The following is a 23,397-nucleotide window of genomic DNA, read 5'->3' as shown; positions in this document are numbered from 1 at the left end:
ATCTGGTGGCACACCTGAGCTCAAGCCGTAGAGGAGATGCTCTACTCCGGCTCAGGGAAGGGGAGAAAGGCCTGCCAGAGGGGACGCCAGTGGATGGACAAAGGGCAGGCAAGTCTTGCAAGACTTACAGACTGCATGTGCAGGCTCGTGGAAATGAGTCCCAACTGGAGCCAGAGGTGATCCCAGGGACCAGCAGATCACGGGTGGAGGAGAGTCCAGGCTGGCCCCATAGGCTGTAGGATTAGAAGGACTTGGGAGGACAATGATGTGGCCAGTTTATGTTTTAGAAAAATGACTACTTTGCAAAACAGAGAACAGGGAACCCACACACACACACCACAAGTGACCATCCTGGGAGCCAGGAAAGGACAAAGATGCAAAGCAGGTATGGAGCTGGGAGTTGGGTGGTCAAACTCCTGGAATAAACCACAGGAGCACCCACAGGAGACCAGTGCAAGGGGAAGGCAAGGAAGGCCGGGTTCTAAGTTCCTGCTCTGGGGATCGGGAGCAGGGGTAGTTCTGGGGAGTATCTCACAGCAGAAAGAGCAGGCCTGGGCTCCGAAGGAGATGGAGAACCCACCTGGGAACAAACTGGGCCAGTGGTACAGGTGAGGAATAGGCCTTTTGATACTCGAGGTCTAGAATAGAGAGGTGACAGAGCTAATAGGGCAATAAGACCAGCTGCATAAGCAGGGACCCACCACAGTGGGGGGGGGGCAGAGCTCACAGAGCCTTTAAAGGGTGGAGGCCACACCCCGGAGACAGATAGCCAGGGCTCTGGTGCCGTTCTGCTAAGTGCCCTCTCCCGGAACAAACAAAGCCTGATTTCTGGCTCCAGGGGCCCACATCCAGGGATCCAGCGAGATGATGAGTGCAGTACTCGGGTCGGCAGCTAAACGCCCCAGCCCAGCGCAGGAGCAACCTTAATGGAGCTGAGTGCTCCAAACCCGGGCCCTCCTGGCTCAGAGCATGTGCACGGGAAGGGACTGGCCTTGCAAAGCCTCAAATCTGTGTTCTGTTTTCACCTCAAAGGTGAGGAATCTGCCCACTTGACCTCCCCGAAGGAGGCACTTTGGGGGAGCAGTTGGCATGGAGATGCCATTCATGCCAAGGCCCTGTGCTGCTTCCCAGCTGCCTTTATTTGTTTCAGATGAGGCCCCACAGGGATAAGCTGTGCTCCAGGCTAGCCTGGGTCTTTGCACTCCCTCTACGCTGCCTTCTGGGGAGCTTGGCAATGGTTTTAGCAGAGATGGAAGGGCTGCTTACTGCAGCTAGCTGGAACACCTGGTAGAGGAGGAAGGTGAGGAAGAGACAGAGACAGACAGACAGACAGACAGACAGAAAGAGAGAGAAGGAGATAAGAGAGAGAAAAAAGAGTGGGAAGAAGGAGAGAGAAGAGACAGGGGAAGAAAGAGAAAAGCAGGAAGGAGGGAAAGGACAAGTGGAGGGAAGAAGAAAGGAAGAGATGGAGTGGATGGGGAGAAGAGCGGAGAGGTGGAGAGAAGTGGGGAAGAGGAACATTCAACTCTGGCGTGAAGGAGACAGACTCCCCAGGCAGGAAATGCACACCCTGAAAACAACAGACAGAACTGAGGGTGCCCCTCTCTACTTTAGGAGTACTTCCAAAGGGGCTGTGACACACGCTGGCGTGGGGTACCCTTAGATGGGGTGAGGAAGGGAAAGAGTCCTTCATCCTGGAGCTGCCCCAACTTGCTTCTGTCTGACACTCGCCGTCAGCCTGGGATGATATGCCTCTGGCGCGGCCACGGCCTGTGCCAAGGCTGGGAGTTTGGCAGAAGGCCCACCTAGCGTGAAAGCCAGAAGCAGATGTTACATGCCGAGATACATGGGGAGACATATGTGTGACAGCCGCGGTAGGTGAACATGTGCAGGACACCTGTGAGAGAACATCCACGGTCACCGGCACGGTGGGGGCTGTTTCTGCTCCGTGAGGGTGTGAGACTATGTCAAGGAACATAACAACGTTCAGAACAGTCTGATCCCAAAGTCACCAAAAGGTATACAGCGGCAGCCAGCAGCGAGCCCTGGGTGGTCCTAGGAACTGATGGATACAATTTCCAGAATCTTAACCAGGCCTGGGATCCAGAGCCTGCAAATCGCAGTGTGCCAATGAGGAAACAGAGACTCATGTTATGAAGGAATGGGTCAAGCCCCTTCTTACTATATCCTGTTTTTGTGACCCCCCCCCACCCTGCCTAAAAGCACTGTGCATCCTTGCCTGAAGGGCATGTCATCCCCATCTCTTGAGCCTATACCCTCATTCCTGCCAAAAAAAAAAAAAAAAACCCACCCATACCCCTGCCAGACAGGGACCAATCATAGCACTGGGCTTCTCTGGATTGCCTTTGTTTTCTTGGCTGACTCTCTGCCTGTTTGATGTCCTGGAGAGCAAAGCCCTCACCCTACCTTTACAGCAAAGGATGGAACACTTGGCAAATCGCACGGTAAATCTCACTGAGGACTCCGGGCACCTGCCATCAGAGCCAACCCTCCAGCCCCCAACTCCACCAGCAGGGCTTATCCTCTCAGCTTTGATGGGGTGTGTGTCACCCCTGCCTTCAGGACCAGCTGGAGGCTGCCTCCTCAGACTTCCACTTGGCAAGCTCCTAGGGCTGTTTACTGAGCACCAGGCGCGGAGCTGGCCATCTGCGGGGGGAGTAAACTGCTGTCTGCGCTTCAGCACGCAGCACCCACTATGCTCTGGGTGCTGCAGTGGGTCTTCTGCACGCATTAATTCACAGTCACGCGAGGAGGGGACTTGAAATAGCTGTCTCTCAGGGGTGAGGCAAGGACGGCACCAGCAGTTTTCTTAGTTCACCCCAGGTCTCCCCACTCTTAAATGGTACTTGAGCTTGAGCCAGCAGCCTGAGCCAGAGCCCAGGTCTTAGCCGTCACCCAGTAGAGAGAATAACCCCTGCTTTTGGGAGCATATGGCCTGGTGCATTACATAGTGACGTGAGGAAATGGAAAGGGCCGGCCATAGGTAGTGTGCAGGGCATGAAGCCAGCACCCCCTGCGCTCAGGCCTCTGATGATAGGGCGCCAGGTTCATGTAAGGGTACCCAGAATGTTCAGGAATGGTTTCTCTTCCCTCCTTGGAGAACCACCAAGTCTCGGCTTCCAATGGACTGGCTTCAAGGTGCTCTGTTAGCCCTGGTGACCCCTCCAGTGCTGACCTGTCCCTTGATAGGGGGATGGCCCCAAAGAGAGCCCCATGCCCACATCTACACAGGAGTGGCTGGAAGACAACCGCTGTCTGGGGAACAATATGTTTCCATGCCCCCGGTAGAGGGAGCGAGCTCTGTTTTCTCCCCTCCTGTAATTGTTACCATCTGTTTCCCTGCATAGTGTTTGTTGATGTTTTCTTGTTTTAAAACTGAAATGAGTCAGATTGGAAGCTGATTTAGGAAAGAGTATCTGGGAGGGAAACTCAAAGTGGCCACGGGAGACTCTGTGTTCTGGAACCATGGAAGAAGGAAAGTTTCTGGGGGCAGACGGAGCATCTGCCAGCTGCTCCTTCACTGTGGAGCTACAGGCCCCTGGCAGCCCAAGTAGGCTAGAGGTAGGGGTGTCTGCGTGTGTATGTGTGTGTGTGCCCGGGCCCTTGGGTGTGTGTGTGATTCTAGGGATGGGCTGTGGCTGGCTGCTTCAGCGACTGCAGGCTGACTGGGCCCACAGTCCCAGCCTCCATTTCTGTTTTTAATGTATGGATAGCCATCAGTACGTCTATGGGTTATCTCTCTAAGAGTCATAGAAAGTTTTGGCATTGAGACTAAAGCCCATTGCCAATGAGTCAGAAGGCTGGGATTAAAGCACTCAAACCCCCCTTTCCAGGGGTGATAATGCTGAGGTGATCCCCAACTTCTAGTAAAAAGCCATTTGTATTCCATGTGACCCCAAGTTCTGGGCTCTGATCGTGACTGCCTACAACTGTGCATCTCTGGAGCACTGAGGACCAAAGTCCTTAGGCCAACAATTTCTGGCCTTTCCCGCCCTAGGAGGACCAAACATGGAGCAAGGCAGGACTAGGGCTGTGATGGGGCCACTCACCCGCAGTCTCATGCCTGTATCTCTCAGCCACCCGGACTCTGATTGTTTAAGCAAAAGAAAGGTGACCTGTGTTTCTTCCTAGTCACTGCGTCTCCAAACCCAATGCATGGCTAATATTTTTCCTGTAATCTAGCTTAGCCACAGAGACTATGTGCCCTGGTTGTGACCTGGTACCTCCGAAAGCTTGGCTCTCCAGAGATCCTGAATGTAGATCCAATCTATTTTCCATTCCTTCAAACTTTCCTGACGAGCCGCAGCCTGAAGGGAATTCTTGGGCCTCAGCAACCCAGAGAAAACGAACTCAGAAGAAAGAGCAGTGTTTGGAGAGCCTCCCTTCTTGCATATTCTGGGGTCCCCTGCTAGCAATGACTGCTGCCACTTGTCGACATCCCCCCCATGACCACCGCTTCCACCTTGTCCCTGTTGGGGGGGGGGCAGCCATTTTTCACTAAAATTTGTCTTTAGGGGAAGAAATACTCATGACTATTTTATAGATCAGTGTTACAAGCCTTCCCTGACAGCAATAAACCTGTGAAGACGTTATCTTGGCCCACAGTTTTCCAAGTTTTCCTTCATGATCAGTCACCCTGTGGCTTTGGACTTACACAGTACATCATGGCGGGGTGGGAGGCAGGGGTAAAGCAAACCCACTCACCTAGTGGCGGCCAGGAGCAAACCTGCAAAAGAAACTGCATCTGCGTAACTACCTAAGACCTCTCGCTAGGTCCTCACACCAAGCTGGGGAAATGAGCTTTTAAGACATGGGTTTGGGGGAGACATGTCAAACCCTCTGTATTGCAAAGAGGAAAGAGGGGACTCTGGTGAAATGACTGGTAGGGACTTCCGGGCACTGTGAGGGTGCCAGAGGTGGCAGCTGACTCCGAAAGCCCATGGTGCCATGAACCAGGCTGAGAAAATTCCCACCAGATATTCTTGGATCCCGTTTGTGCCCTTGAACCTTGCCTACAGAGTTTCTTTCCAGGGAGCCACAGGACCTGTGCTCAGTCCAACAGCACAAGACAAGATGTGGAACTCATTTCACATAGGGCAGTGTTTAGGCACAAGCAAAGGAAACTTCTCGTGTCTGCATATTTAAGCACTTTTATTAAGTGGAACAAGCTATTTCTGAACACGAGAGTGGCCAACAGCCTTAGAGGAAATTAAAATGAACCATGACAATGGAAAATTGCACAGGGGCACGGCGGATTCTACAGAGATAAATACAACAAGCCTTTCAACAGTGTTCGGGAAAAGACTCGAGATCATGGAGATTATGTCGTTGGGGCTGGGGGCTGAAGGGGAAGCGATCTAAAAATTAGAGTTCCGGCTGGTGGGGATGTTGATTGACATGCTAGTCAGGTCTGAGAGGAACTCTCTCCATTAAACACACCCCCAGGGTCTGGCGGGCAAAGTGGAACCAGAGAAACAACAGACAGATAGACTGATACAGGCTCGTTACTGAACACCCACTGCGTGCCTGCTGTGTGGGTGTCGTGGACTGAATTCTATCCCCCAAAATCCACAGGTTGAAGCCTTTGCCCTCATCGTGATAGTTTGAGTCCAGAACTTTGGAAGAGATTATGGTTTAGAGGAGGCCGCAAGGGTGGCTCCCTCCTAGTATAATGGCCTTTATCTCCTATAATGAGAAGAAGATGCCAGAATTCTGTCTGCCTTCACGTCAGTGCAATCTCTGTAAGCCAGGAGGAGGGATCTTCCCCAAACAGACCATGGTGCCACCCCGATCTCAGGGAGTCCGGCCTCTAGAAATGTCTGCTGTTAAAGCTGCCCAGCTATACCAAGTGTGTGATGTCCTCTTGTGTTGTTGCATCCTGAACTAAGACAGTCTGGAACACAGCAGGACAACCAGAGAGTGGCCTCAAAGATTGCGCAGGCCTTGAGAGCTTGGAAACTAGCCTATTCACAGGTCTGGTTCCTACAGATGTTAGGATTATGAGTGAACTGTGCTCTCTGAAGCCAGAGACTGCTCAAGGCTGTGTCTCTAGCACAGGTGTCTTAATAAGAGCGAAATGGGTGGGTGGATAGAAAGATGCGTTGGTGGGTTGGTGGATGAGTGTATAAGTGGGTGGATGGATGGATGTAGAGGTGGATGAATAAATAGGTGGATTGGTGGCTGGCTGGGTGGGTGCAGAATGGAAGAAGGGGTACACATAGCTGTTCACTCACCCCACTTCTTAATGTCAGTCTGAGGAAAAGAAGACCCTACATCAATGCCAGGGCAGAATTGCTGTTTCTCTGTACTGCTTGTCCCTTCCATCACCTCTTGAGGCTTTCCCAGTGTCGGCTCCTAGTCCCCCTAAGCATGATAGAGTCAATGTGCCCAGTGAGATAAACCAGAGCCTAAAGAGAGGATGAGCCAATGCTGAAAGAGGATTGTCCTAAATACATAAAGAAAACCCCTTTCACAGCCTCCCTTACGAACCAAACGGAAGCTGAGCTAGCCTGGGGCAGAGGGAGCCCCTTGCCTTCAGACTGTGCCTGGTCAGGGGTTGCTATCACGACAGAGACATGCAGGCAGAAGCCCAAAGAGAGAGCACCAGGTGCCTAGGAAGGTAAACTGAGTCCCGCATGGCATGCATCTAGAATGTCCACACTGGGGAATCCCACAGAATTTGGAGGCCCATGCTATAGCCGGTTGTAAGTTTGGGTTCTGAGAGTCTCTACGTCCGTCTAATAAGACTGGTTCTATGCCTTCCACTGTGCTGACTGCTGAGGAAGAGCCTGACAAGGCTATCTGCACTGTGTTGTCTGCTTCTCTGTCCTGAATGCCCCTCAGTGTGACTCTGATGCAGTCCTGTCTCGTTAGGCCTCTAATGAGGTCGCTGAAGATGTCTGTCAAGATTGTGTCTCCTGGCTTTAAGTCCTGATCTCGGTCAATGACATTCTCATAAAGTGTGTGAGAACTAGGAATGGTTCTCTCTGCCCAGCAGCCTTCATAAATTAAAAAATAATTATAATAATGATCTGTTGCAGTTACAACTAAGAAAATGGGAATGTTTCCCGAAGGTCGGGTAGATGTGTTAGAAGGTTCTACAAGAAGGGGCTGGGACTCAGTTTGGAGGTCCTTTGTGACTAAAATGGACCATACCAATGCAGACGTCTTGGTCAATTCTAAAATGTCCCCTGGGAAGGAGACTGAGAGGCCTTGGTGAGTAACTGGCCAGGCCAGCCCATGGCCAAACTGTTCCAAAGGATCTCCTGTCTCCCCTGGGTGGCTGGGAGGCCCAGGAGAGGGCCAAGCCTAGTTAACAGGTGGTCCAGTCAGGGAGCCCATGTGCCTTTCCAGAGACAGGTCTAGCACACCCACCCAGGACGGAAGACTTCCATTCACCAAATTCTCCACGATGCTAAATCTGAAGTCAACAAAGACTCCTTTTCAGAAGTGGGTGTTGTCAGGTGTGTGTGTCTGCGCGTCAGAAGCTGACCCTAGGGCAAGAAGTGGTCCCACGCCTACTGCCTGCCGGGTTGGCATTTGGGAATGTCCCATCAAAGGCCAGAGGAGGGGCTTTTCTGGCCGCCCCCTTACCCGCCCACTTTGGTGAGCAAGAATGAAGACAAGTCTCCAGTGTGTGCTGGAAAAGCAATGCCCAGGTGAATGGGAACCTGCGGGGGTGGGACAGGAAGCCTCTGAGAGACACAGGCAGGTTACAAGGAGCAGCAGTTGGGGGCGCTGTGAGGGCTGATTGAATGAGGGGGGATGAAAGGCCTGGCCCAGCTCCACAGCAGCTGCCCCTTGCTCCAGCTCTCGCCTGTGTGTCCGTCTGGGCCACTGGCTTCCCCACATCACAGGCGTCCGCCGAGGGCCAGGCCTGCCCTGCACCTCCTGTAAAATGAAAGGGAATGGTATCAGAGGGGAGCTGAAGCACAGGAAAGGGCCTCTTTCTTTTCAAAGACTTTCATTTGTGATAGGCTTTTTTTTTCCTAGGTGATCTTATTTCAAAGCCTCTTTGAAAAAATTGTGGGTTTTGTAATGGATGAAAAGTTACTTGGAAATAGGGCTAAGAAGTTTTCGGTTGAAAGTTGTTAGAGGAAAGTTGAAAGTGGGGAGTTGTAAGGTTCTGCCAGATTTATCATTTCTTTTGTCCGTGAGACCCATCGTGGAAGGGAGTTTAGAGCAAGGGGCCCAGGGAGATCTGGACAGGGCATGTGCAGGAACACAGTGCAGAAGCCAGCCCTGTCCACGGCTGCTTTCCGTCTGCAAAGCAAGCCTTCTTTGCTGAACTTTGAGCGTAGACATCTCCTAGGACTTAGACTTTGATGTTGCAAGAGGAAAAGCAAATGCACTCCCTGAATACTACAGAAAGCAGGGTTCTGGCGAAGATGGGGCTGCCGTACTCCCTGAATACTACAGAAAGCAGGGTTCTGGCGAAGATGGGGCTGCCGTACTCCCTGAATACTACAGAAAGCAGGGTTCTGGCGAAGATGGGGCTGCCGTACTCCCTGAATACTACAGAAAGCAGGGCTCTGGCGAAGATGGGGCTGCCGCACTCCCTGAATACTACAGAAAGCAGGGTTCTGGCGAAGATGGGGCTGCCGTACTCCCTGAATACTACAGAAAGCAGGGCTCTGGCGAAGATGGGGCTGCCGTACTCCCTGAATACTACAGAAAGCAGGGTTCTGGGGAAGATGGGGCTGCCATACTCCCTGAATACTACAGAAAGCAGGGTTCTGGCGAAGATGGGGCTACCGTACAAGTGTTTCCTGTTAGGGAAAGAACTGTGAAAGAAGAAGGGACCCAAACAGGACTTGGGAGAGAGGGAGCATGCGTGGGGCTGGTGTAGACACTAGGCACGACACAAAGCCAGGAACTGGGGGCAGAAGAAATGAGCAACTACGCAGAGAAGGGCGCGAGTGAAATTTAAAGGAAGGAAAGTGCGGAAGACAGAAAGAGATGGGAAGAGGACTTCAAGGAACAAGGAACCTGGTATTAGGGATCAGAGGGAAAGATGGCATCGCTATAGGGATGGGCAGTGAGGGGTGATTGTCATGGAGAGAGGGTGGGTTCACTCAAGTTGAAGTCAAAGAGATGGGTGTGGAAGCTAAGCACCAGCAGATACAAATATCAGGTGTTTCTAGCCCTGGGACAGGGTAACCGTAGTCTAAGAAGGGACAGGAGGCCCATGGAAGACAAAAGGACCATATATTTTTTGCTCTGCTTAATGTTGAGAAGCCAAAGGGAAGAAGCTCTAAGTGGGAATATAGAGAGAAGGAATATGCTTTGTGATGCCCGCCTACAAGAGAGATGGTGGAAGCCAATGTAGCCGGCCTCCTGACGCCAGTATCTTACCAGGGTCAGAGCAGGAGGCACAGTTGATGGACACAGTGGAGAAAGGACTGACTGTGGCCAGCATCCTGCAGTTTCTTAGGGAGGGCTGAACGCGTTACCCAAGAGAGTAGGACGGTATGGGTGGTGCAGACTCGACGTGACTAAATCCACTGATGAGGCGTCCACCCCAACGAGGTGACCCAGGAATATTCTGACTGCCCCAGAGCATGTGATGGTCTTAGGAAAGCATGGTGGTTCTAAGACACTGGGGCCCAGGATAAAATAACCAGGTCAACCCTCAAGAGGGAGTGGGTGGGTGGTATGGTATGGTAGCATTAGTCCCCTCCAGAGTGGTCTGTCATCACGAGTGTGTGTGGCCTCTCCCCAAGTTCTCGTGCAGACAGATGACAGTTTCTGTACTGTTCCCTGCCTTAGTAAGCCTTCCCACTGTGAGTCCCCTTCACCAGAACTTCCCAGACTGCAGGCACCTATGCTCTTGAGTCTCCGGAACAGTAATGTCACTCATCCCCTTTCCTTAGAATGTGTACCCAATCTCGGGTAGTTTCTTTCAAAAAATGTTATTCCATTTATTTATTTGTTTGTTTGTTCAATGGGCAGGGATGCAATCTCCAGCACGCCCATGGAAGTCAGAGGACAACGTTCAGCCATCAGAGTTCTTCTTCCACCATCTGCATCCCTCGCATAGAACTCGGGTCACTGGGCTTGGCAGTCATGTCCTTGCCCACCGAGCCATATCGCTGGCCTTCAGATGGTTGTTTTGTTTTGTTTTATAGCAACCCAAAGTGGATGAACACAGGTAGAGTAGGCCTGGTTACCTGGTTACAAGCCTGACGTTTCACACCCTGGAGTGTTGTTGAACTTGGCTGGACCGTATGACTGTTGTCCATAAGATGGTGGGAAGAATACAGAATTCTTCCTGGAGGGAAATGAGCTATGCCCACCACTGGCCTGTGGGCGGTGGTTAAATATGAGCTGTTAGGGTGGTGACTAGCCCAGCAGCCCCATTTCATCTGGCATTCACTTTCGGCTCAGTTCACACAGCGATCCGAGCATGGCAAAGAGCTAACGGTTCCACCTAAAAGCATGTACAAGTGGCCCTCAGGACTGCACACAAAGTCAGGGGGTCACCGAGCAGGGTTGCGACCAGCATAGGCCTCTGAAGCTCTGTCTGCCACCCCAGCTAAGCGAGGTCTCTCGCTCCTTGCTTAGCCTCGCCTCCCCACCCACTTGTTCGCATCCTCCATACCCACCCAGGCTCCTAGCAGGGTCATTTACCCGCCAGAGACATCATCATATTCTGTAATATGATTGGAATCTGAATATATATTTAAAATGACAAGATGGAAATTAAAATTTAAATAAAGAATTACTTTTCTATAAGTTTCTCTGAAAGCAGTAATTTAGCAGCAAATTGATAGAGAAAGGTAAGCAGTGGTCCTTTAAACCATCGTGTGGTTTCCGACGGCCGAGCCAGAAGTGTCTCAATTTAACACATCATTGGTTAGTATTATTAGAAATTTCATCAGACTCTGCAGTGCATTCTAGTAGGGCTCAGAAGGAAAGGCCAGACACACAGGCCTGGGGCCAAGAGAGGGCATCCTGGCTCAAGAGGGTAGGGGAGTGTCACGGGAGACCCCGCCCCAGCACCAAGACTTTGACTGTGCTTTTCTTGTGTGTGGCTCAATAGCAATCAGAAACTAGAGCTGAGCTCCTCCTATAGCCTTGTGTGTAACGGATTCTCTGATTCCTGGAAATCAAGGCCCAAAGCAGGAGTCCTTGACAGCGGCCTCCCCAGAAAGCTGGCTCCCATGAACCACGGGAGCAAGGCCTCTGAATCTGTCCCAGTCAGGACCCAATAAGCAGTTATAGCCCCTAGGACTCCAGGCTCGGGGCCCAGGCCTGGAGACATAGGTAGAAAGATTGTCGTTGCTCCCCAGGGTGGGGCCGAGAACTCCCTGAATCAGCAATGTTGTATGCTTACTAAAGTGACACATTCCGGGGTCCCCAGCTGCTCCAGAGCTACGGAATCAGAACCTCTAGGACTACAGTCCGTGTCTAGCAATCCTCCCAGGTGCAACTCATGTGCCTCGGGTTGGAGATTGCGTCAGTGCTAGTGGCTGGACAGTTCTGGAATGACAAAGCCTGCCAATCTGGGAACATACTCATAGGCTCAATCGAAAAGCACTCAGACACCAAAGGATCTCCCACCCATACATGAATTCCACCATTAGCACACCGTTCTGTGAATAAAACTTGCTTTCTCCAGCGTCCACCACTATGTACGAACACCCCCGGCAAGTAGGTCCACTCGGTTCCCAGCAGGAATGCATTTACCGAACACTGGCCTCCACCGCTCCCCACAGGTTGACCTGGGCATCAGGAAAGCCCTAAGAGTCTTGCAAGGAGAGGGATGCTGGGAGGAAAGGGGAAGTGTACTGTTTGCAAAGGCTGGCTGGCCATCTAGGCTCAGCGGTGGAGCTGACGGCTGCTGTCATATGACTGATTCCCCAGAGTAGTCCGAGAGCCAGTGGCCAGAGGTGCCTGAGCCCTCTCCACTTGTGCCATGTGCAGGCACTATCTCCCGCTCTTCTCAGAAAAGCAACGGGAGTGAAACCTCCAGGTAAAAAGAAAAATGAGGTGATAGCCTTTGCTGCTCCCAAATTCATGGGATCCCAAATCCTCCAGTCTTGGCCACCTGCCTGTGCTAGCTTCCTGAGGTGGCTCGAACGCCCAAACCACAGTCTGTTTGCACTGGTCAAATGATTGTATCCTGACTGAGAAGCTCCCAGGCAAGGTTTTCAGAGGGAGAGTGTTTCACGTGTGCACGGAGGTCAGGAGACATGGCTCTGTCCACTGTGGAGCTCAAGTCAGTGGAGTCTCTGTCACTACCTTTGGTAATCGGGAGCTGCAGGAGTGGGCCCACCAAACTTGTCTTCTCCAAATTGGGAGGGTACTGCAGGGAGTCGCAGGGTGAAGAAAGCATGGGTGCAGACTACGTTCAGAGTGTGGTAAGTGCCACATTCGCCGCCTGCATTTCCCTCCCTGTGGCTTCTCAGCTTCTCATCCAAGGCCTCGTTCCTCCCACCACCCATCTGGGGCAGCTCCAAGGGAAGCTGCATGTCCTCCTTTTAGTATTTACACGGTAACGGCCCCCTTCTGTGTTTACGCTGCCCCCCTAATCCTCTGTGAAACTCTAAGGGTGCAGATAACACAGGATGTGTTTGCCAAGAGTAACACACGAGTGACTTTTGATCTCTTGTAGTTTATACTAGACACAGTAGAGTGTGCATTCCCTTTCTTTTTGTTCGTTAGTAGCCTAGCCATGTTTTCTAATATCTTAGCAAATGTGGGGGAAGTGGGATGCAGGGGAGGCTGGCTGGGACAATTCTGCAATGTCTTTGTTGATGTTAGTCACCAGGTAGCATCCACGGAACCAGTCCCTGGCCTACAGGACAGACAAGTCCTGTGGCTGACGTGCAGTTGACTGTGTAATCCAGACTGGCTTTGCACGCACACCAGCCCTCTTGCTCTAGACTCCTGCCTACTAGGATTACAGCATAAACCACCACACCTGGCTATCGTAGCTTTCCGTATCCGTGGCATGGTGCTGCCGTTAACAACAGCAGTAGTGAGGTGCCATGTGATTCTCCCAGCAGTTTCTCTCCGAGTCTGAATCATCATCACAGATCCCTGAAACAGGAGTCCCATGGCGCTGTTTGTACAGCTTTCCAGGAAAGGACCTCGACCGTTGCTGAACCTGGGTCCCCAGCAGACCTAGTAAAAACAGAAGCAAACTGAGGCACGAGTCGGGGAGCTGTAGGCACTCTGGTGGGAAGGGTGCTCATAGCTGCAGGAGTTAGCATTGGCATGCTCGGTGGTACTCAGTGGATACAACCACACCAGCTGTGTGCTCCACTCAGCGGCAAGGCATCTAGGGCTGCAGGTTCCCATCTGGAAGCAGGCCTGTGAGCCATAGGTGGCATCGTCAGCCACTCAACTGTAGAAATGGGTCATGTGGGAGGATGAGCCAGGCTCGGTCCTGTGTCAAGCTGGAAATGTACCAGCTGATACAGGGGCCCTTGGTGGTTGGTGATCTTAGCCCCGATCCGTTGATGTGCTTCAATCCTGCTGAACTTTCCCGACCCACTGCCAGCCCAGCCAGCCCCTTTCTTTCGGAAGCTCTTGAGGATTTCCTCGTTCTTTTGATGTCCTTGAGGAAAGAGTGGACGATGCAGTAATTGGAAGTTCCTGGGTGACATCCACGTCCTTAGAAAGAGTCAGCCTTCTGCATCTTGCACGTCTACCATACCCAGGCACTCAGGGAGAATCAATAATTTCTGACCATTGGTAGTGGATTGTGCTAGCCAAGCCTCTGAGTAACCTTCAGTAGCATCCATGGCTATGGATCGTTTGGGGTGGTCCTTAGAGAGGAGAACCAGACTATCTAGTCTAGGGCTCTGCTCCATGGCCTGCACATCCCACTCTTCCTAAAGCATGTTCTGCAGATTCATTCATTCCTTGAACCAGTAGTGATGTCATTGCTCCTGCTGGCCCATGCTGTGTCTCCTAAACCCTGTTTTCATCCTGTGGACAGCTATGCCAGGCATGGCACCTGCTGGGCCAGGCGTAGCTCTGAGCATCTGTCTTCATGGAGTTTGCCTGCCAGGACAGGGTCAACAGGACATTCGGGGCAGTGCACTGAGCACTGTGATCATGCAGAGAGCTGAGATGAGGACAACAAGGACCGAGACAGCCCCAAGGGAGTCCAAGTCCCCATCATCATTCAAACCTCCATGGCCACTCCGTTGCTGCAAATATTTGTGGTATTTTTGTGCAAAGGCGAGAAATGTCCTCTCTCTGGTTGGACTGACCAGCGGAAAACAGGGGCTCTGGCTACTGTAGACTTGGGAATGCACTACTTAAGCAGAAGGCCCTCCATGAGAGTTCAAGTGCCTGTGCCTCCCCTGCTGGGTAGCATCTCCCTTGATCCCTCTGCCAGGGATCTTTGCATTCTGAGAGCAGCACTGTAGATCATGTGACACTGTGTACCTGGTCTCCCAAGCTGAAAGAGGGTAACCCTCATGCCCTGTGAAGCTGCTGGGGGATGGGGAGGGGCCAGGAGACGGCCCACTGCCAGCAGGCGCCTTCAGCCTGTGCCTCCGCCTCCCAGAGCTTCAGCCATAAAGGACCTGGGTCTTTAGTGTTCTTCAGTCTCTGAAAGGAGCAGGATGCTGTCAGGCACCGTGAAAATGTGACCTTTGAAAATTTACAAGAGCCGGGGTTTAAAAAGCTGCTGTGTTAATGATGCATCCCATTAGCATCTCATTAAAGGGAAGCTGAGAGAAGCCAGCTCAAGCCCAGTGATGGGCAGATAGGGCCACTCTGCAGTGCTAGTAGGGGAAGGCTATTCTGGCTGGCGGGCCTCTCCTGATGTGTACCGCCATGTTATTGGAGCAGAAACCAGGGCCAGGGAAAGGCAGAAGGTCTCCGCTTGGGTGGCTTCCTGGGTGTCCCAGAGAATGGCAGTGGGAGGAGGTGAGAAGTGAGAGAGACTCTGCTTAGCCCACTTCTGCCACTGGGAAGTTAACTTTGTACCGGCAGCCCACCCAGACTCCATCCCTGTTCTCCTTCCCTAAGGCGAGCCCTCATGCAAGCTGGGAAAAGCCTGGATTGCTCCTAGGAGTTACGGATGTGTGGGAGTTCAAAATTACAAGAGCGAAGTTCAGAGCTGCAATCACAGGCCCATACAGGGTCCCGGGCACCTCCAGAATCTGCCATCTGCAGATTATTTGGGACCTAGAGCTCTTGGCGGGAGGAAAGGCCCCCTGGTCAAGCTTCCTGCCTCCATACTATACTGGTCCATATATGGCTCACCGGCATGCCCTGGATGTTGCCACAAAGGGCACACTCCTGCATCTAAGCTGTCTGTGGTCTCTCCATATATGGTTCCCCTGGAAGCCCTGGGCCTCTCAGCAAAGGGCACACTCCTGCATCTAAGTTGTTTGTTGACAGAATCAAGAAAGGAATATTCACTTGATTGCTTTTAATAAAATAAAATTCCTGGGCCGCAAACTGCTTGCAGCTTAAGATGTTGCTAGTGCAGAGTAGATTGTGAGTGGTTTGATTTATCATTCCAAAGCGGGGTCGTGGGGCGGGGGTGCTTCGGAGCAGCTTTCTTCGGTCTTGGAGACTGCTTGTACTGATCATGAAAGACACAGAGGCAAACAGAAGGCCCCACAGACGGGTAATCTCCCTGTGGCTGTGGATCAGCCTGTGCACACCCAGAACGCCCAGCTTCTGTTTGGGGGTACACCGGGGTCTGCTCCAGCTGAGAGCAAAGTCTACAAAGGGTAGAATGGCCCCCATCCAGACATTGCCCTGGTCAGTACATATCAGTACCCCAGCCCAATCGTTATTTACCAAAGAACAAACCAAGACGTACATGAGCGACACATTGTGTAAGCCTAAGCAATGTGTTGGGGGAAAAGATGCAATTTTTCAGGTGCAGAACTCCCCTCATTTGGGGGCAAACATTAGAATTTCCGAAGTTTTATAGCATAGAACCTGATGACCCAAACTCAAAGGGGAAAAAAAGCCGAGCTTCTGGCAGAAGTGGCAGTCTCGGGGCACGTTTCCAGAAGGCTTCCCTCCCTGGTTAAGTTGCTATGCGGTCCTGCAGACCCAGCATTGCAGAAATTGTGGCAGGGAGAGGACTCTGAAATCTTAAGCAAAGAAAGCTGTTGTTTCCTATCTGGGAAGCCTCTGGGACATGGGCAGCAGAGAGGGGCTACAGCGCCCTCTCCTGGCAGAAAAGGTTTCCATCTTGTCAGCGAAGAGGCTTGCTGGCAAGGAGGCTAGGGGGTCCCAGCAGCATTCAAACATGTCCTCTAAACAAGGCTCTTGAATAGGACATAGCACAGACTCATTCCCCCTCAGATGCCTCTGGTTTCAGGAGCAATTTCTGTGTCTCTCACCCCATTGTGATCCTGGTGCCTGGAAATAAAGGGCTGCAGATGGCTAGCTGGCTTCTGCGCCCATCCGGGGCACACATGGAAAGTTGCCTCTTCAGAGAACTCAAGGAAAGCCTCCCCCATGTTTCCTGTGCCTCATCACCATTGTGGCTATGTCTCAGACCCCGCTTTTGTATCTCACCACCCCCATCGATCTCACCCATGCCACAAGCAGGAGTGGGACCTCTGATCTGAACACTTGCTCAAGGAATTCTTCTTTCTTTTCATTTTGTTCTTTTTTTTTTTCCTTCTCGTCCTCTTTCCAAGCCCTGTTCCCGGAAGTGGCCTCTCTGAAGGACAGTCCAGAGGTAAAGTGCCCCCAAGTGCAATTACTTCTGCACTGCCCCAGGTCTCAAGGTTGCCTGGCTCCTGCTCTCCCAGCAGGCCCTGCGGCAGGCTCTGTGTACCAAAGTGTGTGATACAGCAAAGCCTCCAGGGGCCCTGCCCGGTCTACTGCTCACACCCACTGCTATGCGCCTGGCCTAGGACCCAGATGAATCACCTTGCCCAAGGGCCTCACAGGGAACTCTGCCTCCAGGTTCATCACTGTGTCAGACTCTACACGAAGAAGCTACTGTGGCTTTCTTCTGGGCATGCGCCTGGAGAAGAACAGCCTCATCCCAGCTCACCGCTTCCCTAGGGCGAACTGAGTGTCTAGGAGCTGTGACTATCTTCTCAAAGTTACCTCCATGGAGATCCTCACCCCTTTGTGCCCCAGTTTCCTTATCCCAGCTTCTGAGATATGTTTAGGACTTATTTTTGTATTGTTTATAAATAATGGCCATTGGAGAAATTTGGTATTTAGATGTGGTAACACACAACTGCAATCCTAGCGCTTTGAAGTGAGAGGGAAGTCACGTGTTCAAAGGCAGCCTGGAATACAAAAAAAAAAAAAGATCTGGGGATGTGGGTCAGTGGTAGAACACTTGGAAAACACATACAACACCCTGAGTTCGATCCCCTGAACCATTTATTTTGATAATTGAAAAGAATGTGGACAAGAAGTCCTCTATAATCCTCGCATCCAAAGGTAACATCTTGCCGATATTTGGGTCATTCCCCTCTCACACGTGTTGTTCAACAGCAGGATGGGTTTGCATAGGGAGGGTCACATGGGCGTAACCTTGCGGCCTGCTTTTCTCATCAATGTCACCGTGGGAACATTGCGCCTTCTCATGATAAATTTCGGAAAGCACACTTCTTAGTAGCCAGTATTCTCTCAGGACTGTAGCCTCGGGGGCCACTGTCATTTTGACGTTTGCCTTCATTCGGAGAGAGCTTTCCTTGTACATCTCTAAGATAAATCAGGTGAGCTCACACAGCAAGCAAGCCCCCTTGCTGCTCTGAGGGCTCGTGGGTTCCTCCTTTCAGTTTCCATAGCTCCCCCCCCCCGCCCTTCCTTCAGGATACCTGGCTTAACAGCAGGTGTCGGAGCAGGGTGGAGAACACGCAGTGGTCCTCCTTTGCCACCTGACGATGGGGTTCTGCAGAGCGAACCTTTTGCCACCTCCTTAGTCAGTAGCCACACGTGAAAGCCCTGGGCACCTGCTGGACTGAGACTGAGTGGATACAGTCGGTGCTCAGCCCCTACCCTGGATAAGTGGGTAGCATTTGGGGTACGGTGGGTTATCGACAGTCTGAGGGCTAAGGTGTCCCCACACCAGAGGACAGAATGCAGTAGTTGCCCCAAGATAGGCAGCAGCCGTTGAGATGCCTGGCAGGGCCTTGTCGTGGAGTCCTAAAGGCCAGGAGCTCATCAGAGGCCAAACCTGTCAATACTCTGTCCGGAGATCCCTTGCTGGGAAGGAGGCAGAAGTCCCAGCATTAGTGGGACTGGGTACAGGCTAGCTATCTCTCTCTCTCTGCCCGTGAGCCCATTAGAAAAAGCTCAGGTCTCAAGGTATTGCTGAGATAACAGGTTCCAGGCAAGGTCCTGGGAAAGTCTATACTCACCATTCTCCTCTCCTTTCCACAGGCTCCCGGCATCTCCAAAGCCGACAATCAGTCCCAGGGACTCACGACCAGCATTCGATGGGGACAGACACCCATCAATCAGTCCACACCCTGGGACACTGATGAGCCGCCCTCCAAACAGATGAGAGAGAGTGACAATCCAGGTGCGTGTCCATCAGCTGACAGAGACACCTACTTGCTGGGTGCTCTGTTCTTCTCCAGAGATCCCGATCCTTGGGTCTACAGAAGCCCAGATATCAGGCTTGGGATGTGTGAGACCCCCAAGTTTCTAAAGTCAGCCTTCCAGGGAGATTTGGCCTTGCCCGAGGTTACTTGAGCACTAGGTTGCTCTGGCCCTGGGACTGGGGTTTCCTACTCCCACAGCATTGTGGTCCTGCTGCTGACAACTCTGACCCACGGCTCCTGCAGTCCCTTCTCCCACCCCCCACCCTGCCTTGGTACAGATACCTGAAGATACCTCCCAGTCCTATGTCTTCTGCTATAAACACCCCAAACCCATCCGTCACTCCACCCTAAAGCTCATGAATTCCAGACCCTTCACTTTCCTGACAAGTGCTCACTCTGGATCCCTCTAAAGGGCAAAGGCACAACCCAGGACTAAAGACAAATCACTGCTCACCGACACTCTTTCTTCAGCCTCCACCTTGGGCATCACAGCCCCAGAACATAGCTGTTCCGCCCATAGATAGCACCTCCTGTCCCAGTGGTAGAACTCAAGTTTGTCACAAGGCCATCTCTTCATAATTAGGCAGCTGGGTTTGGGGACACAAGCAGATCCCTCCACTCTCTCCTGAATGGGGCCACTGTGATCTCAAGTGCTGTTTGGAGAGGGGGTGGTTTTTTTCTTATGCTCTGTTCCCAGTTCCCCCAGAATCGTGTCCTTCATAGCCCGTCCAAGTCATTGATTAAACACAATGGTCAGGGCTTACTGTAAGTGACTTCAGGCATTCATCTCATCAAAAAAAGAAAATCGTCTTCATGGCCTAGCATCTCAGGACTATGTGAGGCCTTGTTGGCCAGACTCTGACATTTTAATGCATATTCCCAAATTCCCTGGCTAATCCTGGGGAGCACTGAGTTCGGGGTGCCAGGCTTTGGTCTTGAGACATCCAGCCACGCTGGCTCGTGTCGATAGCACCTCCTCTGTTTAGCTTGGACATGGTCCCCCCTCAGCAGCCTATTCTAGAATACATTGCCAATGCTTCTTGGCTTGCAGCCTCCCTCCCTCCTGACACGAATCATAAATATTTCTCGCACATTATCGTGTGCCTTGTTCTGTGTGTGATCAGGGCTTGCAGCAATCCTACACATGGGTATTACTGGGCCTCCGGAAGATGAGGAAGCTGTGTCACTAATCTGGAACCCAAATCCCAGAATCGGGACTCAGAACTGGTTCCTTCTGGCTCCTCCTCCTCCTCACCCAATGCCCCCTGCTGGATTGAATGTTGCTGTGAAATCTGGGCTCCTGCCCTCCCTACTCATCTTACGTCTAAGAGGGAATTCCCAGCCCTTCTAGCCTCCAGGGCTCCCAGTGTCCTGCCTCAGTCTTCCCGTTCTCAGGCTACACTCGAAGCCCAGAGGAATCATGATAACCAAGGTTGAATCTGGACAGTGAAGGCTCAAGCCAAGACCCATTACATCAGAGGTGACCAGACTAAAATTTCCTATCGCTGTATCTTCCAGCTTCACAAGCCATTCTGGGTCACCTCAATATCAGTTAAACTCCAGGTAGACCCAGGCCTTGCTCTGCCTGACTGGGCATCACTAGCCTTTCACCTTGTATCACATCCTCAGAGGTGTACCTGGCCTTCCTTCTTCCCCTAAAATCACATTAGGAGCCGAGCTGGGTTGGCCCGGTTCCAACAACAAGGCCTAGAGTCCCCTCAGATCTCTTCCAGGATTTCCTAAGCTCCATCCACCTCTTTCTAGATGCCTGGAAAACACCTTGCCATCTTCAAGATCCACTGCGCTCACCTGAAACCCCTGCAAACACAGTTCGCTGCTAGCCTTCTCTTTGCCTCCCGTCCACCGCAGTTCTCCAGCAAAGGAGTACATACAAGACATATAACAAACAACACATACAAGACACATATGTACCATCCACCGCACACCTGACACGCTGTTGGTTTTGCAAACATGCGTTCCACCTTCAGTTCTCAGTCCAGATTAACAGACAGAAAGAAAGAGGCTTAGAGAACCAAAGCAACTAGCCAAGGCTCTTAGCTCATAGGTGGGAGAGCTGAACGGAATGTCGGTCTTTTTGACAGTCTGCGAGTATTTTCTCTATGCTTTGTTGTGTCTCATTCCTACCAAACAGATTTGTCTTTTTTTTTTTTGATACAAAGTCTCACTATGTAGCCTTGATTGGCCTGGAACTTGCTACTCATGGAGATCCGCTTGCCTCTGCCTCCCTCCAGAGTGCTGGGATTAATGGTGTGTGCCCTTAAGCCTGGCTTTTTCACATTCTTAAACTTCTGCGTGCTCAGACACAAATGTCTTAGCCACTGTTATTGCTCCAGGTCCCAGCCCAAGGCCTGGGACAGGTGATGTTTGATGATTGAATATATAACTGATAGAATAACAGTTTTTCCATCTCCCTTACAGGCACGGGGCCATGGGTGACCACGGTGGCCGCCGGGAACCAGCCTTCCCTGATTGCACACTCCTATGGAGTGACCCAGCCTCCCACCTTCAGCCCGGCTGTGAACGTCCAGGCCCCGGTCATCGGGGTGACTCCCTCACTGCCTCCCCATGTGGGGCCCCAGCTACCGCTGATGCCGGGCCACTACTCACTCCCACAGCCGCCCGCCCAACCACTGAGCAATGTGGTGGTGAACATGCCTGCCCAGGCCCTGTATGCCAGCCCTCAGCCCCTGGCGGTATCCACTTTGCCTGGAGTGGGGCAGGTAGCCCGCCCAGGACCCACTGCTGTGGGCAACGGTCACATGGCAGGGCCCCTGCTGCCTCCACCTCCGCCGGCCCAGCCGTCCGCTGCTCTCCCCAATAATGCTCCTGCCACCAATGGGCCCCCCACAGCAGACTCGGCCCATGGGCTACAAATGCTACGGACAATTGGAGTGGGGAAGTATGAGTTCACCGACCCAGGGCACCCTAAAGGTAAGTCCTGTCACACACCCCACTGTGTGCCTGGTCTGTACCTCCCTGCCTGGTCACTCCAACACAGTGAGGACAGAAGTGTGTTTATGGTAGCTCTTTCACTGGCTTCATCTAACCAGAAGCTTTGACAGAAACCCCCTGTCTAGGCGGGTGAATTCAGGCAGAAAGCCAGTGTGGAGTTGAGACAAGCAACAGCAGGATTCACAGAGCAAGAAGGGAAAAAAAATGGGAAGAAGAAGGAAGAGGGAACTTGAAAGTCCAGAGCCCAAGGCATGCTCACCCCAGGCCAGACCAAGGCTAGACTGAGCAAGAGCTACCCACCCTGCTTCAGGGTCACTAGAATAGTCCGTGGGGGGTTGTACCACTTTCCGTCCACAAAGACATTCCAAACACTATCTGCCTGTGCCGGGCAGAACAAGCCTGCTCCACCAACCAAGCTGTTAAGAAGAGCGCAACCCGGGCCCCGGCACATTCTACCATCCTGAGCCACTTAAGGTTTTGGTTTTGAAGGACTGACGAGGTCTCTGTTGAGTCACCGGGAAGAATAGCACTGGGCTGACCTTCAGGGGGACCCTTGACCCCAACCTTCACCCCCAGGGGAGTTTCCTTGCAAAGAGCTCAGATGTAGTTCCTTGGGAACAGAAGCTGGAGAAGGAAGTACACCACTCACCCCAACATGGTTCTCAGCCCAAGCCGCAGCCGCAGCATCAGGGCCCAGGACATTAGAGGTAGGTTCTAGTCCCCGTGTCTGAGTGGACAGCAGGGCCAGGGCCAGGAGGGGAGGCTTTGAGAGTGCCTGTCTTAGATTTGGCTTTCCTGATGCAGGGACATTGCCAGACAGCTCAGGTCCTGGTCCTGCAATGTGCAGAGGGAAAGTTATGAGGCCTCCAATGGCGAGGCAGCTCCAATGGCGAGGCAGGAAGACCTCTGTCCTAGCCTGCTGGAGTACCCATGTCTCCTTCAAAGAGGCCAGTAGGTGGTGCTAGATAGTGTATACAACTAGCCATAGCTTTTCCTCAGAACCCCTGACCGTCCGTTTCAGAGGTCCCCGCGTCTTAGCATTGCAACGCTGCCCTTAGTCACTCTCTGCCCACTGTTCTCCAGACATTTGTCGCTGGTCCTTCTGAGCCATTCTCCAGTCTTTCTGAGCAACCCCAACCACAAAGCTGGTGCCTAGCTCCCGGTGGGGTTTCATTCCGAACCTGTGTGAGCTCCAACTGCCTTTGTTTGGAAAATCAGTGCTAGTTTTAAATGACAAAATTATAGAAAATTACATCTGAAATCTGGTAAACCCTTGCTTTGTTTAAAATTTATTTTTTTATAGAGAGAGAGAGACTAAATTGATTTCTTCTTTGAACTGTTTTGGTTTAGAAACCCCTTTCTTTAGGAGAGAGAGAGAGCATGCCAAAAGAACAAAAGCACGCACGTGCACACACATGCACGCGGGCACACACACACAAATTCACTCCCACTTCATGAGCCATCAACTCTGACACAAGAGGCTGTGGGGTCCCAACTGTCTAAGGCTCTCCCAAAGCTGGAAGCACTAGGCAGCTTTAGGGTACCCACAGGGAGAGATCTGCTAGGGCGGTGAAAGGTCTCGCTGGTTTTCCAAGTTCCGGACATCTATCTAGAGAAAAATCGTTCTGTCAAGGAGGAAACCAGCTTAGCTGACCTTAGCGTCCCCTAGTCTAAGACCGGACACTGAGCCGGAATCCATCTCTCTGAACATTGCTAGAAGCAGGCTGTCCCTGGACATCCTCACCCTGAGATGGGGTGACACAGGTTGGTGGGCTGCACTATTGAGCCTAATACTATGTCATTGAGCCATGCAGAGCTGCTCCTGGAACAACGAGGAAAGCCAAAGAGTGTGGCCTGACCTCTGTGGCCCCAAGCCTTACAGGGCTGTGCGGCCCCATGC

The 23,397-nt window shown here is 52.1% G+C and overlaps 1 protein-coding gene across 4 annotated transcripts in view; it reads left to right on the top strand.

Moving 5' to 3' along the window:
• The window catches only part of Klhl29 (kelch like family member 29), a 304,814-nt gene that overhangs the window by 223,451 nt on the left and 57,966 nt on the right, over positions 1 to 23,397 (top strand). For all 4 annotated transcript variants that reach the window (XM_075983970.1, XM_075983969.1, XM_075983972.1 and 1 more), the window contains 2 exons: positions 18,361 to 18,502; positions 20,964 to 21,476. In XM_075983970.1, coding sequence (XP_075840085.1) covers positions 18,361 to 18,502; positions 20,964 to 21,476 — 655 coding nt within the window. The remainder of the gene's footprint in view (positions 1 to 18,360; positions 18,503 to 20,963; positions 21,477 to 23,397) is intronic.

Source organism: Microtus pennsylvanicus, chromosome 8, assembly GCF_037038515.1.
Source record: "Microtus pennsylvanicus isolate mMicPen1 chromosome 8, mMicPen1.hap1, whole genome shotgun sequence".
In the NCBI taxonomy this organism is placed as follows: domain Eukaryota; kingdom Metazoa; phylum Chordata; class Mammalia; order Rodentia; family Cricetidae; genus Microtus; species Microtus pennsylvanicus.
Note: the sequence above shows the minus strand (reverse complement) of the source record. Positions and strands in the feature narration are given on the sequence as shown.